At 35.1% G+C, this 16,501-nt stretch overlaps 1 protein-coding gene across 1 annotated transcript in view; it reads right to left on the bottom strand.

The window, feature by feature from the left end:
- Window positions 1–16,501, bottom strand: part of VAV3 (vav guanine nucleotide exchange factor 3) — a 363,845-nt gene that overhangs the window by 100,828 nt on the left and 246,516 nt on the right. The window contains exon 19 of the mRNA XM_069479072.1: window positions 11,908–11,953. Within this exon, the coding sequence (XP_069335173.1) occupies window positions 11,908–11,953 (46 nt within the window). The remainder of the gene's footprint in view (window positions 1–11,907; window positions 11,954–16,501) is intronic.

Genomic DNA, 16,501 nt, shown 5'->3' with positions numbered 1-16,501 from the left:
GGGAAAAAAAAAAAAAAAACATCCTTGAACAGTTTGAGATTCCAAGAAGGTGTTGCCATTTCGTTTTCTCAAAACCATTGGCCAGATTCTGTTCTTGGATGCTGCTTGAATTTAAATGGAAAGATGCACAAAGTACTTAAATATGGGATTCCCAGAGCATGGAACTGCAGTTTTTTAAATGGCAAGTTTCTTCCCTGGGAGTGAAAAGCTATAATATTAGCACTATAATGGTAGGTGGTGGTAGAGAAATACATGAATATTTTCATCTTTCATCTATCTAATCCTATTGATGTGCTCTAAACAAACTGAAAGAATAATTCTTAGTCCCAAGAAGGAAAGTTCTGTTCTGAATTGAAGGCATCACGTGACTCTGTTGGGCCATTGAAAAAATAGGAAGCCATGAACACAACTGTTAATATCTGGACATCCAAAAGCATGTTCTCTGAAGAGATCACCAGGAGCAAGACGGTGGCAGGAAACAAAGTCATTATTCTACCTGCTTGTACCTGACTTCCCCAAGAAAGCCTATTTATAAAATACCTAACGTTTCATGGCAACATACAAAACTTCCCAAATTCCTGATCTAAAGTGTAGAATTTCCACACTAATTTTGAAATGAGGACATATCTATAGCATATTTCAATTAAAGTTGATATTTTCTTACTTTGATGAAAAATTATTAAAACTAAAGATTTTTTTAAATAGTAAGCCAAAGCCTCCTGGGCAGCTGAGTAAAGTAAGATGAAAAAGACTTGTAAGATTAAGGAAGATAGACATGCACAAGGGGAAAAGAGAACCATGGGAGGAGCAACTCTGAACTAATGGCAAAGCCACAAAATATGTTTTTCCTACTTTCAAAAAGCCTTGGGGGGAGGTAATCTTAGTTTGTCATATTTAAGAAACAAACAAAAAAAATGTCAATTATCATAATATTAAGCACTTGTATTTGTTTAAAATGTAATTTCCTCATTATAAAGCAGAGCATACATTGTGACATGTTTTGCACAAGGTACCTTATAATTTTAACAAACTGTGTGTATGATAAAGCACAAAATAAAAAGTACACAATGTAATGTGGTTGTCACATCACATATAAAAAAAGGTAAATTTAATTTTATAAAATGTAACAAATCCTTAAAAACATTTTGTTGTACATTTTGGAACTACTCACAGAATTATAATCTACTACTTAAATTAAAATGAGTTAAATAAAATAAGTTACTACTTAAATGAAAATAAGTTAAATAGTTAATTGCTACAAAAATTAAACAATAACATTAGGAGTACATATTTAACAGAATTCAGAGGACGGAAAACTTTTTAAGCATAAAAACAGTAAGAGACCATAAAATATCAACAACTTTGACCACTTGCAAATTTAAAACTTTACCCAAAAACAAATAAGCCATAAAATATATAAAAATATTTTCAATAAATATGATAAGGTAGATATCACTTATTTATATATTTTTTCTTATAAATTATTTAGAGAAGCATCAAATCTTGAGTAGAAAAATGGGGAAAGGATAATAGATGATTCACAGAGGAACAATACAAATAGCCAATAAACACTAAAAATAATATATCTCACTAAAAATCAAGTAAGTTCATATTATGGTATGAATTACTATGATTTGAATACTAAGATACTATTCTTTTCCTATCAAATGACTTAAATTAAAAAGAATAATACAGGGTTAGTAAGCACGGAATAAGACATATTTTCTTACACCAATAATGGTGGGGATATAATTCAATATAATATTTCTAAAAAGCAATTTGGTGACATATATATCCAGAACCTAGGAGTTCATATTTTTTGACCCAGAAATTATACCTCTATGACTGAATTCTTAAACAATAATCAGCCATATGGGCAAATATGTCATGTACAGATGTTCCTCAAAGTAGTATTTATAATAATGAAAATTAGAAAGACTAATGTCCAATAATAAACTATACTAACAACACTTCATATTTTCTTGAAGAGTATTTAATGATTCAAGATCCCCTTCCCAGTATGGTGAGGATGATCTTTGCCGCCAATCCTAGCTGACCATGTTACTCCTCTGGTTAAAACTCTTCAAAGGGTCAATCTTCTCTTCAGAATAAAGGCAAATTCCTTGATGTGGATGGACAAAGATCTTGCCTTAGTTTCCTCCCAGTCCTCTTCATCCATGGCTCTCCCTCTCCAACCCAAATCGTTCTGTGCCTTCTCCAACTCAGGGTCCTTGTTGGAGGTGTTGTCTCTGCCTCAACCCTCTTATCTCCATTCACACCCTGTCACCCCCCTGCTCATATATCTTGGATTTCAGTTTAGACATCACATCCTGATGTCCACAGATCTAAAGTTCATGCCTCTTCTAAGCATAGCCAGTGTACTTCCCTGATCTCAAATCGTCACTATTTATTACCTTTGCTCCATGACACTGTGTGCCGTGAGAGGGAAACCACATCTTGTTCATTCTTGTACCCTCAACACCGAGTCTGCACGCTTGTCAAATGGTTGAACGAACAAATGAATAAACAAATATGCTCATGAAGCTAAGTGATAAAAATATAATACCAAATCGAAAATACAGGCATTTTATAAACATGTGACTACATAACAACAAAGAAAGTACTAGGAAAAAAGTGTATAACAAAATAAAAGTGTAAAGGGTAATGATCCAAGTGAGAGGATTACAGGCAATCTGTCCAGGGAACTTTTCTATACTTTCTTATATTTTTCTGAATTTTTCAGAATAAACGTTTCAAAATGCAAAACTCATAATGACATTAGGAGGTGGCTGCTACTATTACCCCCATATTAGAGAGTGTTATTTTTTTTAAAGTATATTCACCTTTAAATGACATTTGGATAACAAATACCTACTGTATTTCTGTCACTGCTTTGTTACCCCAAAGATAACATTGCAAAGTAATCTGAAGGCGGTTTTTCAGAACAGCATAAAATTTAAAAATTATACATTAATTTAAATAGTTAACTGCTTACAATAGCTTTTTAAAAAATCCAATTGCATTCAAGTCTAGTATTTAGACTGTCAGAAATTATTCTTTCCATTTCAAAACTGCTAAGCAGAGTGAGTTCTGCTGGGTGTCATCCACCCAGCATGTTTCAGTGCCAGTGTCTACAGTTGTTTGTTTCAGAACCTCTAATTAGCTGCCTTATCTTCTGCAAGGGATTCTTCTGGTGCTAAATTTTAATCGCCCAAATTAATTGAAATACTGTAGCAATTTCAGATTAACATTTTCAAAATTAACATTGCATAAAATAAAATCACCCATAAATCTGCTTGGTAACAGCAGCCACTAATGAACTCTGCAAAACAGACCAGATCCCACTGGTAATTTGCACTGTACTATAGACCTAGACCTCAGGAAGTAAGTTTTTCTCATCCAAAACTTGGCATAAGTACAGTACATCGAAGACGCCTAGAAAGATAAGGTCTCTGGAGCCAAATACACCGCAATTAAGTTTGGCACCCACCAGCTGCTGTACGACCTTGGGTGACTTAATTAACCTCTCAGAGCTTTGGTTCCCTCTGCTGAAAAACCCCGATGATCACTGCTTCCTGGTATTCACATGCTTATTTAATCCCCTTCCCTGAATGTGGATAGGACTTGTGACTTCTCTCTAGTCAAAAGAATATGGCAAAGGTGATAAGACATCACTTTTGTGACTGTGTTATATAAAATTTCAGTTTCCACCTTGCTAGGAAACTCTATTACCTTCTTGGTTTCCACACTCTAATGAAGCAAGCATCCATGCTGAGGAGGCCCAGGTAGCAAAGAACTGAGGACAGCCTTTGGCCAACAGTATGCTGGGTAGTAAGGTCCTCATTACAATAGCACAAAAGGAATGGAGTCCTGCCAACTGCCATGTGAGTTTGGAAGTAGACCTCTCCCCAGTTGAGCCATCAGATGAGATCTAGCCCTGGTCAACATGTTAAGTGAGGGGTCTTATGAAAAACTCCAAAGCAGAGAACCCAGCAAAGCCACGCCCAGATTTCTGACTCACACAAACTGTGAGATAACAAATGTGTGTTGTTTTAAGCTGCTAAATTCATGGTAATTTCTTATGTAGCAATAGGAAACTAATACGTGTGTGTGTGTGTGTGTGTGCATGTGTTAGTAACAAACATCACTACTACCATCATTTACAGAGCACTATGTGCTAAACTTGTGGATAAATGCTTACTATGTTATTTCATTTAACTTTCATAATGGCACTAGGAGGTGGCTGCCATTACCCCCATTTTAGAGATGATAAAACATATTTATTTACTTGCCCACGTTATACAACTAGTAAGTAGAAAGGCAGGACACAAATCCAAACCTATGCCAATGCAGATCGCTCAGTCCAAACCTGGGCTCAGGGATGCCTCTGCAGATGAGAAGTGCTGATGTGAGTGAAAGTACCTAATACAGAAAAAACTGAAAAAGGTCTCTTTCTTTCCTCCTTACTCCTTTATTGCCACAGAAGCAGGCTGTGGCCTACACTTAATGCCTCCAGGGCTGCGTTCTCTGGCTTTCCCACATTCTCACCCTGTCCCTTCCAGCAGAGAGGAACCTTTCTTCCCTTCTGTTCTCACAAAACATGTTGTGTTAGGTCCCGTTTCTTCCCCTCTCTAATCCAGTGGGCAAATCTATACTAATATGTGAGTAGGTAAGAGTAGAACAAAGGATTATCACCAACTAGAATTAGTACCTACATTATAATAAAAGGAGAACATCAACTTTATATTTTAGGTATAGTGACAGGGTTCTAAGAAGAGCAATTGTATGGCAAAAACACAGTTGTTTGCTTGGTATTGCTGTAAACTGAAGCTGCCAGTTGGAATGAGCCTTTGTTGGGAATCCTCAGTGCCTGTTTTAGGTACATTCCTCCAGATTTACCTCTTTTGATACTAGAAAACAATCAAACAGAGGAGCCTACAAATGTTTACAGGACAAAGTAAGAGAAGTGGAGAATCCAGCCACAGTATGCCCAAGGAAGGAAATTGTGTGAAAATTGTTGCACACAAGAGATGTACATTATAATCTGCTAAAACCAACCTTCTTTTCTTCCCTCTCCCATTCTTTTGTAAACATAGAATTATAGGAAACAAATTCCATGTGGACAAGCCAGGTCAGCCCCACTCCCCAAGTTGGAAGTAGGGATGGAAGCCAGGCTGGCCAATGACAGGGCACTCTGGCCACAGTGACGGCTGCAGTGATGAGCATATGGTCTAGGCCAGGCCAACTGAAGCCTTCCTTGGGATTTTTGCTAGATTTACTGGGGAAAAGGCATTCTATTTTTTCTGGATTCACTAGCTGTGGGAACAATATACATTGAGAATTGCTAATGGACAACTTTGCCTTCAAATGAGACATACCTGCCTGAGGTCCCTGTTGCCAGGAAGTCAACAGAAGAGAAAAGAGAACTGAGACATAGGGAGAAATCGAACTCTGATGATATAAATTAAGCCCCTGGATCCAACTCTACCTGAAGCCAAAACAATCTGGACTTCCTAGTTACCTAAGTCAGTATATCCCCCCGCCTTCTTTTTTCTAAAACAAGTATGAAATGGGTTTATGGCACTTGCTAAACAAAAACATATTGGTTCATATAGAACTGAACTGACCCAAACCTAGTAACAGAATAATTCCACTTAGACACGTGTAGTTCTAATAAATTTACTTTTACTGATGTATCTGTTAGATATTTTGTTTCCTTGTCCTGTGTTTTTTTTTTTAAGTCTGCAATGAATTCTCGCTCAGCTGCATTCATAGTCTACTAAACCATTCATAACCTATACCACAGCTCATCATATACTGCACAGTATTACTGTTTGACATGTCATGTTTGTATGTCTCATCACTCCAACAAAATTCCAAGTTCCTCAAAGGGGGAAACTTCCATATATTTCTAATATCTGTACAGAAAAAAAGAGTTAGTCTCAAAAGAAAAATGATATATATAAACAATTATAAGAACCTAACATAAACTTTTGTTTTCATTCACATTAAAAATTTAAAAATCAACATGCTTTGAATATACTGAAAGATAACCAATTGCCAATATGAGTCATTTTGACAGAAATTCCACAAACTGTACTCCAATATTTCAATAATTTGATAACCATGCTCATTATTTATATATAGACTGTAGCATTAATAAAATTATATATTATATTAAGGATTACCTTATTGATGTCCTGATACCAGCCGGACATCATTTACATCAAACATTGTTAATGGAAGCCAATATGTTTTGACCCAACTGGTTCCTTTCACTTAAGTTACTACAGTTCTAAGCTCTGAAACAAGGATACCTGGCTCTCAGAAGTTGTTGGCCCATAAGAAATTCCTGAAGTTTCCTTGTCTATTTAGCACTATATGGTGCATTCTTTTTTTTTTTTTTTTCCTCCCCTGAAATGGAATAGCATTCGACTAGTGCAGCCATAAGTACGGCAAAGGAAGTTTAGGCCTAAATAAGAAGCATTTTGTTAATGATAAATGTTTAAAGTAGCTCACTAGGTTCAAGACTTCCTTTTCAAATTTTTTCTACATATTTAATAGATTCACACTTTATCTTCTAAAGACATAACTACTACGGTAATAGAAATTGTGAGAAGTGCATGAATGGCCCAGAAGTAGCTTCTGAATATTATAACCCAAATGTCTTGTTATTTCAATAATCATATTAGTGACGCTATGTTTCCTATCTAAAAGCACCCTGTGTACATCTTTGAATATTCACCTCACCTTTGTTCCTATTCTGAAGGTACCTGACCAGTGTGAAAGACTGGCTTGGCAAGGCGTGTGCAGACCTGCCAGACGACAGCCGTGGTGATCTTTTGTGAACTCAGAAAGAACCTTGAAAGGGAAAAATAAATCCTCCTCAACCCAAAAAAAAGATGCTCATTTCAAAAGTCTGTTATCATGGTAAAGAAAATCAGAAAGGTTAGTCCTGAAAATAACTACAAGGGGATCAACTGCCTTAGTGCAAAACTAGTCTTATTGTCCATAGTTTAATAGAAGCTGCAAAAAAAAAAAATCAGCTATTTTAAAAACCAGAGCATTCTCCCCAGCATTCGCTCACAGCTTGCATTTCTCATTTCTCTGCAATGAATCTTAATCACTGGGTTACTGTCCCAGTTTTTTCAAGTTCATTTCTTTCAATGTGAAATATATTTTTACACATTTACAATTATGCTCCTAATATTTAGATTAGGATTTATATTTGATGAGAAATTGGTTTTGGAGGTGACAGAAAAGACAGAAGTAGATCTGACTGATTAATATGGAAATATTATAATCTATGGAAACTTTATTACTTATTTATTATAGACAAAAGCTCATTTACTGAAACCTTCAAGAATATACATTTGTTTCCCTCATATAAGAAAGAAGAAACAATATACTTTTAGATTCATGATTTTAAAGATACTAAGTTGGTGTTTTTCTCATCTATTTTATTTGGAAACTAAAATATAAGATTTAGATTTCTCTATTAAGCATTTTGATATTATGTTTAAAAGCAAATCTAAAAGCAACCAACAATTCTGTTTAGATTTGGAACGAATTTAGTAATCCTTTGAAATTAAAACACTAAGGAGAATTACATTAAATTATAATTCAGCACAATAAGCAAGCATAACCAAATTTTTATTTATGAAAACATCTACACATAACCCAGTTTAAAAGCAATTTGAGTCCACATTTGCTTGCCTTTTCTATTTGCATGTACTGTATAATTAGAGTTTTCTATGTTTATCAAACTGTTCACTAATTGTTTTAAGATACTATGTCATACTATAATAGATCCATATATAAAATAGTATATAACATTTAAATGTTTTATGTACATTTATATACATTCATTTATGCAATCAAAACTTTGTGCCTGTATCTATTCCTTTCCTAGGTAGCATATAAATTCCCTGTGGAGAGGGGACATGCTTTATAATTAATGATATTCCTGTGCTTAATATCATGTAAGAAAGGAAGTTGGTAATGAAATAAAGATTTCTTGAATTCCTTTCTTCATACAAGAACAAATAGTAATGGCAGGTGTTATGTATCAATCTTATCCACCTGAAAGAGAGAGTGACTGTCTTTGAAGATGTCTCTGCTAAGAAACAGTAAGACATCTCCTTGGTGAATAACAAAAGACAGTGTTTCTAAGCCACATGTATCTCTTTGTAATCAAGAGTTTAACAATGAGCACATGAGAAGCAAGAGCTCGCAGAAAGGACTCATCAATTTAACCATTATCTATTCATTTACTATTCAAGGTTATCACAAAGCACACCAGTAACTTAAGATCAGAAAGGGAGTAAGCTACCTAAACATTTCCCATCTACTCAATCTAATCTTCAGGCAGCACAACACAGAACAATGGCCTGAATTTTTTAAAAGCTAGTGACTGGACTTAACACAGGATGCTATCTATGATTTCCACAAATAGAAGACAATTTTGCAGTAGTCTAAAAACATAGACTCAATGAAAAGAAATCATGCCCTGGTATATACATTTGCCACATGCAAACTGAAATAAATCTTGTATCTCCTATACTTAGACAGAGGGAAATTTTTAAAGCTCAGTATTAAAATTTAATTGGTAACTTTGACCTTGAGTGCCACTTTAGGTGAAAAATATTACACCAGTGCTCAGATTTTCTTGAGATTTATGATCTCATGTTCTTGAAAAAGGCCTAGCACCTCCGTGTTCCTGAAATAATTGATCTGTCTGTTACAAGTGTTATTTTCCTGATATCAACATCTGTCTCAGGAAGAAAAGTACAAACTGATGAAAACACCCTGCTATATTTAAGAAATCCAAAAGAACTATCAAAATTTGCATCTAACACTTTACTGTATTTATAAAAGCAGTCAAGATCATAATTGATAAGTTCTTAGAACACAACAGAGACAAAAAATAAAGAACAAAGCCATTTGCAAATAGTCTATAAAGATTAACCACAATTATTAATAAAGAGTAAACATTTTAAATGTGCTAAAAAGCTACACTGCAAACTTACAGCCCACATCTTTCTTGGGTTTGAATGATACATTTTCAACCTTGGGAGTCTTTCTTTGTTGCTTTATTGCAATCACAAACACTAGTAATTTCACTAAAAAAATATTTCAACCATAACTACTGATTGTGTCTATTGGTAAAGATAAGCAAAAGGTCATGAAATCCATCGGGTAAGTAGGGAATAATGATAAATCTGAAAATGACTGTGATTATGTAACTTCTTGCTTTAATGGAAATTCAACATAAAACTCAGAGTCTGTTTGAAAAGAAATAATGGGCAAATATTATTAATTCTTCTTCACGTGACAAAATATCCAATATTAAATAACATGCTTTAATACAAACTAATTGTATAATCCTTGTTATCACTTAGCATTTACTACATACTGGGCACTTTTAAAAGTACTTTACATGTATTAACTCACACAATGCTCACAACAACTTTGTAAGGTAGGAACTGTTATTAGACTCCTTTTACAAATGATGAAACTTCAGCACAGAGAGAGGAGGCAAACTGCCGAAGGTCAAACAGCAAGCGAACAGCTAAGTCCGGTCCCAGGCCCAGGCAATGTGGCTCAGAGCCATGCTTCCCACCACTAGACTACGCTGTTGTGTTCCATTAGTACATCAGCAGGAAGAATTTAAAAAGCAAGAGCCAACACATACAGAAAAAGCATACAGCCATTCATTAATTCATGCAGCAAATATTTATTAAGTACCCACTACCCACTGAATTATGTATTAAGTTCCTTTCCCAGACAAAAGGTTTATGGAGAAGATATTTAATTTACCTTTGTACCTAGCTCTGAAATTTGGACTCATGAAATGGTAACACCTGGCCTCTGAGACTGTTTAACCAGTTTTTTCTACAACCCACCCTAAGTAAGGCCCTGGAAAGGAGTCAGTGTATTAGCACATGGATATGTCAATGAAATTAGCTAGAAGAGAAAAAAAATCAAAGGAACTTCCATGGTAAAAGCACTAACAGCAAATAATGCACCTTAGAAGAAGTTTGTCCATGCAGCCTCAATCTCACCAACCCCCTGTTTAAACATCTGGGGTGAGACATCTCCCATACAACTGTGAAAATCTGCTAAACAATAGCCACATCAGGGTCAAGGCAAGATCGTCACCAAGCAAGGGTTAACTTTGACCAAAGAAGTCTGCGCCTTGTCAAGCAGAAAGAGGCAGAGATGCAAAAGTCAGGCAAACTTGATTACATAATTCTAGCCTAAATCAAAAGATAGCTACAGGGAGAAATACAGCTTCAACAGGCAAGATCATGAACTATTTGTTTTTTCCAAAAATGTAGAAAAGTGAGAAATATACTCATATATATTTATTACCTAATGGAAAACTATTATATGTTCTTACAAACATAGCATACAATAGCACCTTTATAAGTTTATTTTTATGAAGCTCTAAAATCTTTGAATAAATAGAAATACCAGAAGGGTTGTATCTATGCAAAGCCATCACCATTAGGATAAAGGAGTATAAACTTATTATTGGTCTACATTGCCATGTTTATAACCTGTGAATTTACTATACTTTCCTTTAAATAATCTAAGAGATCCCAGAAAATTTTGGCTATATAGTACATTGTTAAGAGGCAAATATGTACCTACTGACATACTATAAACAAAGAAATGCATTTCCCTGGAGGAAAATGGACTAAATAGAAATGCTCATGAGAGAAAGACATTTAAAAAACAACATTTATAATGGTTAATTTTCTGAAATAGAAATACCATAACACACAAAATAAGACAAAAATATTATGGTCACAATCATATACTCTTACCAAATAGAATAGAGGAAGTCACTTCTAAATATTATTGCAGAATCCTCTGCAAAGGGTATTTTCTTGGGAAAGTTAGGACTATTAAAAAGTGACCCAGAACCCCATTTTTTAATGGCCTCAATTTTGTTCTGTAGTTAAAAGATTTAAATTGATCTCAGGACACAAGTGAGGCAATTTCTAGCCAGAGGCAACAAAGCTCCCATAAATCTCAAACATCTCATAAATTGGCATGGCTACATGGGTGTGGTTTCAGTTATAAGCTATAACGCTTTGAAGACTAAACTTTACAACTAGGTGAACATTGTTTACGATGAGAAAACAAAACAAAACACATAATCCAGATGATTTTCCAGCAAGGATACTCTATATTTCATGTTCTACTTCATTTATTATCAAGTTTATCTATTAGAATCCTCTAGCTGTGAATACCTTTTACTCACAAAAGGATCATATACATAAGATCTTTGGTAATTAAACTGTGGAAGGCATTGCTTAATGGATGAAAAAAATAATTATGCTAAAATAACGACAGGACAAACCTCACAATGTTAAACAGAAAGCAACTGAATGTTTTCTGCAGGCAAATAATTGGTCTCCAGAGAGGAAATTTGTTTACAAAGTCCTAAAAACCATGCTTCTATTACAAAACAGCATAGATAGAGGATGAAGAAATTTTCTCAAATGGGGAGGGTATAATTTTTCTGGTTTATGTTCTCCCCTACTCACTTCAAAAACGCTAATTTTTAAGTGCCAGCCTGCTGGATGATTTTCTTCCCAGATTTAGAAGGGCACAGGGGGAGGTCGCTGGGTATGTGAGCATTAACCAAGCACCCTGAGGCTGTTCAGTAAGCAAATAACCAGCTCAACTGCTGATTGTAAAAAGCGTGCGGTACCGGTGGTTACTCACCAGGTGAATGATTTACACATTCGACCGTGGCCTCCTGGTCACACATTATACACCAAACTGTGAGAAACAAAGGCCGACAATATGCCTGACTTTCCACAGCAATTCCCATGTACTTTCCTAAGCACTTAACTGAAGTCATGATTATAGGACGTTTAATCAGAAACACACCTGGATCCACCGGCCTGGGATTTCTTCGGAGCCCATTGGTCCGTTTCTATGCACGAAAAGAAAAGAAAGCAAAGATGTGTTGGTGATTTTGCATTATTAAATTATATTACGTCTGACACTTTGGAAAACCAATGAATGTTGCACTTTTTCCAAAGAAAGCACGACTAAATTTGATCAAAACACAGTTTTAAAGTTTGCTTTTTGTTTCTCTAATAAGTCTTCCACATGAACATTGTTACATTTAATAAGTCATTGATAACTTATAACACTAAAAAAAAGGAAATATTTTTGTTTGCTAACTCCAGACATTGTGACTCGATTTTTTTTTTAAAGTCATAGGCACTACAGGAACTAGGAGAACAAAGCCCAAGCAGCCACTCTTGGTTGGAGAATGTTCCCAGCAAAGACATATGAGCAATAGGCTTAAACTCATCTCCTAAAACTCTAACTCAGCTGTTTATAGGGCCTGACAGACCAGAGACTGAAAAGGGTATACAACCTCAAAACAAAGACCTGAAGCTCTGATTTTAGAAAACACTTAAATGAAAATAGGGTTTTAATTAAGACCAGTTGTATCTGAATACTTTTAAAAAACAAAACATACAGCTTATGAACCAGAAAAGTCAATTATTATTGTAGAAAAGGAATCCATAAGAAAAAGTACACATTACAAAAATTATAGCTCAGATGCAAAACAAAAGATTTTAAATCTTTGAAAATGCACGGCTACACATTTGATTCCATAGGCATTAAATTCATTCCCACCTAATAACTATAGTGATCTCACTAATTAAGAAGGACTTGATTTTCACTTGTTATTACACAACTAGATGAAATGCTGGGTCCACGACTATCAATATAATCTAGATTTTCACAAAAGCCATTTTCTTTTCTTGTGTGTTAGGGTTTGTGCTGGTGTCTGGAGTTTTGGTATCATTCAGAGCACACTTGGCTGTGCTAAGCACACATTAGCCATGGATTTTTCTCAGGGTTCCTTCTGTTGTTTTCATTGACAAGTTAAATGGGTGAAATGGGGTTTTTCAGCCTCCCAAAGGGCCTCAAAGCCATATCCAGCAGACTCTCAGGGTTCTCAGGTGAAAGCAAATTGGAGAAATTTTTTTAATGTAATTTTTGTTTTTACCCCAACTCCTTTCAACGTGGATTTGTAAAAACTAATAAGAGCATTAACATCAGCATTGAAGCTATGCTGAGCAAGATGGATAGCTGCATTGGGTATACTGTTATAGAGAGAGTCCCTGGGAGACAGAGGAAAATGTTGCTGTGGACTTCCTGGTGGCCAAGCTACACAAAGGGGAAGCAAGATGAGTTACAGATTCAGATCTGATAATATGAAAGAAAACTGCTTTCAAAGAAAAATTCTCTCCTACCTGAGATTTTATAATTTCTTCTTTGGAGCTTTCTAAGCAAAGGACATTGAACAACACAACTGACAATACTTTCAATAGGAAAATATATAATGATGGGTATCTTGCCCTTATTTACTTCCTACATATTCCACCACCTTTTTTTTTTTTTAATTTTTTAAAGTCTCAGTGAGAGTGGGTAGGTCTAGAAGAAGCTCAAATGTTGCAGGGTCCCACCACCTTCTTAACATACAATAGAAGCTCTCTTTCTGCTGGTCTCATACCTTCTATTATCAAAGTGCTAGGAAGGCAAGAAAGGAATTCAACATTTTGGTCTGATTCCTAGAATCCCTAAACTGGTACTATTTACAAACTATAAACTTAAAACACAAAAAAGAGAACCTGAGTTCAAAAGCAACTCTATATTACCTTGAATTTAGGATTAAAATAGGCAACACAGTGTAATTATTAAGAGTATGGATTCTAGAATAAGACTACCTAAATTAAAATTCAGTTCCTACCACTTGGCACCTGTTTGATCATGAGCAAGTTAGTTTATATCTCTGTGCCTCAGTTTTCTCACCTATAAAATGGGGATAATAATAGTACCTACTTCATAGGGTTTGTGGTGAGAACTAAATGAATTAATTTACATGTGCTTGGAACAGTTCTTGCCAATGGTAAGGATTATTAAGTGATATGATAGCTTATTATCATTATTATCATTATTATTAACGTCATGGTATTTTGAATGTTTAAATTCACATAAAGAATTAATTCTTCTACCAAGTTAATGCCTTACTAGGTATGTCTTAGGTTCTTCCTCTTGAAAAGTCACTGAAAATCAGTCACCCTGAAAACAGAAACCTTTCTACAGGAAGGGTGGACATTGTAATGAACTATGATATATTTAAGAAATACAAAAAAAAAAACCCCAGGAATTTTCAACTCCTCATAAGACCAGATGCATTTGGATAGCATGAAATGTTTTATACTTTAAGAAAAGGACCTAAAAAGTATTTTATATTATAAAAAACTTAGAAATGCTTATCAGAAAATTTTGAACAATTTTAAAATGTAAATTTGAATTGCTATCCTGTCATCTCTGTCCACATACGCCCCTCCCCAACCTACATTCTCAAAAGCCCAGGGCAGAGCTGGACAGGCCTTTGTACCCAGCAGGAAGGGGAGACAGGAGGGGAGGCACATGCGGTAGCCCCTCCCCTTCCCCCTCCGCCCCCCGCCCCCCGGGCCCTCTCAGCTGCAGCCCCACATGGCTCTCATGGCGATAAGAATCAGTCTCCAGAACCTTCTCAATCTCCTTTGATCTACCTAAAACAAGGTGGGGGGGGGGTAAACAAACCTAATTTTATAAGTACTTGGTAGTTATTTCTTGCTTCATGATCTACTACTTCGTCTTCCTCTTAAAAAAAAAAAAAAAGATACTTGGATGCAAGAAGCTCTCTTTTCCTGCCTCTGTTGGGAGAAAAACCTAATTCTCTGTTGATTTTACCAACAACACAAGCAAAGTTTCATTTTCTAAATTATATGGAAGCTGGCTTTGGTTCTTCTGTCTGTTTTAACCTGTGGAATGAATTTCAAGTAGCTCCACAGATATGAAATGATAAACTTGCTTCTTGGAGCCAGCGGGGCTTTCTGAAGGTCTACTCTATAATGGGATGTGGGGTGAACATCCCAGGATGGTTATGGAGGCCCCTGGATCCTGTAGCTATTGAACACTGGCCTACCTTGAGCATAAAGTACAAAATTAAAGATAAAAAATTCACAATCATAGCTATTGAAAGGGAAACAGAAAAAGACCGTAAGTCAGTACATGGAGAGCAGGAAGGTCCTTAAGAGAGGGGGAAAAAATAAAAATCACAGCGCTTACAAAAGGGCTTTGCTATTTATTTGTGGAAGACCTTATCTGTGGAAGCATCTGTATATGCTTCTTTATATTCTTTTGCCACACTTCCTACTAAACCAAACCAGTTTCCACACGGACTGGCCAGTATAAGAGCTTACTATAATTCTCCATCCAAAGCAGAGATTATTAGCACAGTCACACATTAAATAAAAATTACACATTATTTTAAGCAAGTCACTAAAAAACAGATGCTCTATTTTAAAAAAAAATCAATGTGAAAATTAATTCCTTTCATAATAGGCTTAAATGTACTTTTTTTAAGAGTATAAAAGTACCTGTGAGAATTATTTAATATCATGTGAAAATTATTAACCACTTCTTACTAGCACACTTTCTTTCTGTAAACACACCCACTTCACATTACTTCATTAAAACAAAACCTTGTTCCCTGGAAAAAATAATACATATATATATATCTCTAATAGGGTAAATGTTAAGTAACACTGAGTTAAAGTTCAGAGCTCTACAAGGTATCTGTTTCAATACTATAATAATAGCATGAGAGAGTAAGCGAAAGAAGTTCATTGCCACTTTTGGAAGAATCCCAATGGCTCTGAGAGAAAAAACTCTTACCTGTTGACGAATCACTAAAGGAAATTTTAGGTTAATTTATTTTAGCCCTAAAAGAATTTGTGTGGCCTATTTTTAAAATATATTATTTTGTTATGCATTCCTTGCTCTAGACTCAAGATTCTAAAATACAGTCAATGAATACACTGAATAGATGCATATGAGCTTCTTCATAGCACACTCTTCACACCCTATTGTACAAATTACGTACTTATGCAAAAAAGTAGAAACAAGTGCCTCTTATGACATCTTGCTGTACTTTTCATTATTTTTACCAACTATATAAATGCTAGCTTATTAAAAACATATTACATCACTTTGAAAGAGACAATTGTTACATGTTAAAATAATTTGATAAATAATTACTGTCATTCTGTTACTCTGAATTCTCAGATTATTGTACTTTTGGTTCCCATAACTAATCACAAACATTTTATATTTTATTTTTCTCTGCTATGTTTTTTTTTTTTTTAATGTTTTTGCTATGGTATTTTGGGGGGGGTCTGGTGAGAAATCTGTTACTTTTAGTTAAAGAGCAAGGCAATGGTTGTCTGGTGTCTGACATATTTTTTATTATTTTGTATTTTAAGTGACTTTATTGTGAGAAGTAACAGGAATCACATACTTCCAAGCCATTAGGAGTTAGACTCTGTGTTAAATCAAAAGGAAATGTCATCAGATCATGATTTTATCAACAGGACATGGTACTAACCATGTTTGTGCTTGAATGGAA

This window comes from Eulemur rufifrons, chromosome 8, assembly GCF_041146395.1.
Source record: "Eulemur rufifrons isolate Redbay chromosome 8, OSU_ERuf_1, whole genome shotgun sequence".
Classification (NCBI taxonomy): domain Eukaryota; kingdom Metazoa; phylum Chordata; class Mammalia; order Primates; family Lemuridae; genus Eulemur; species Eulemur rufifrons.
The sequence above is the reverse complement of the archived record's forward strand: the minus strand, read 5'-3'. Positions and strand labels throughout refer to the sequence as shown.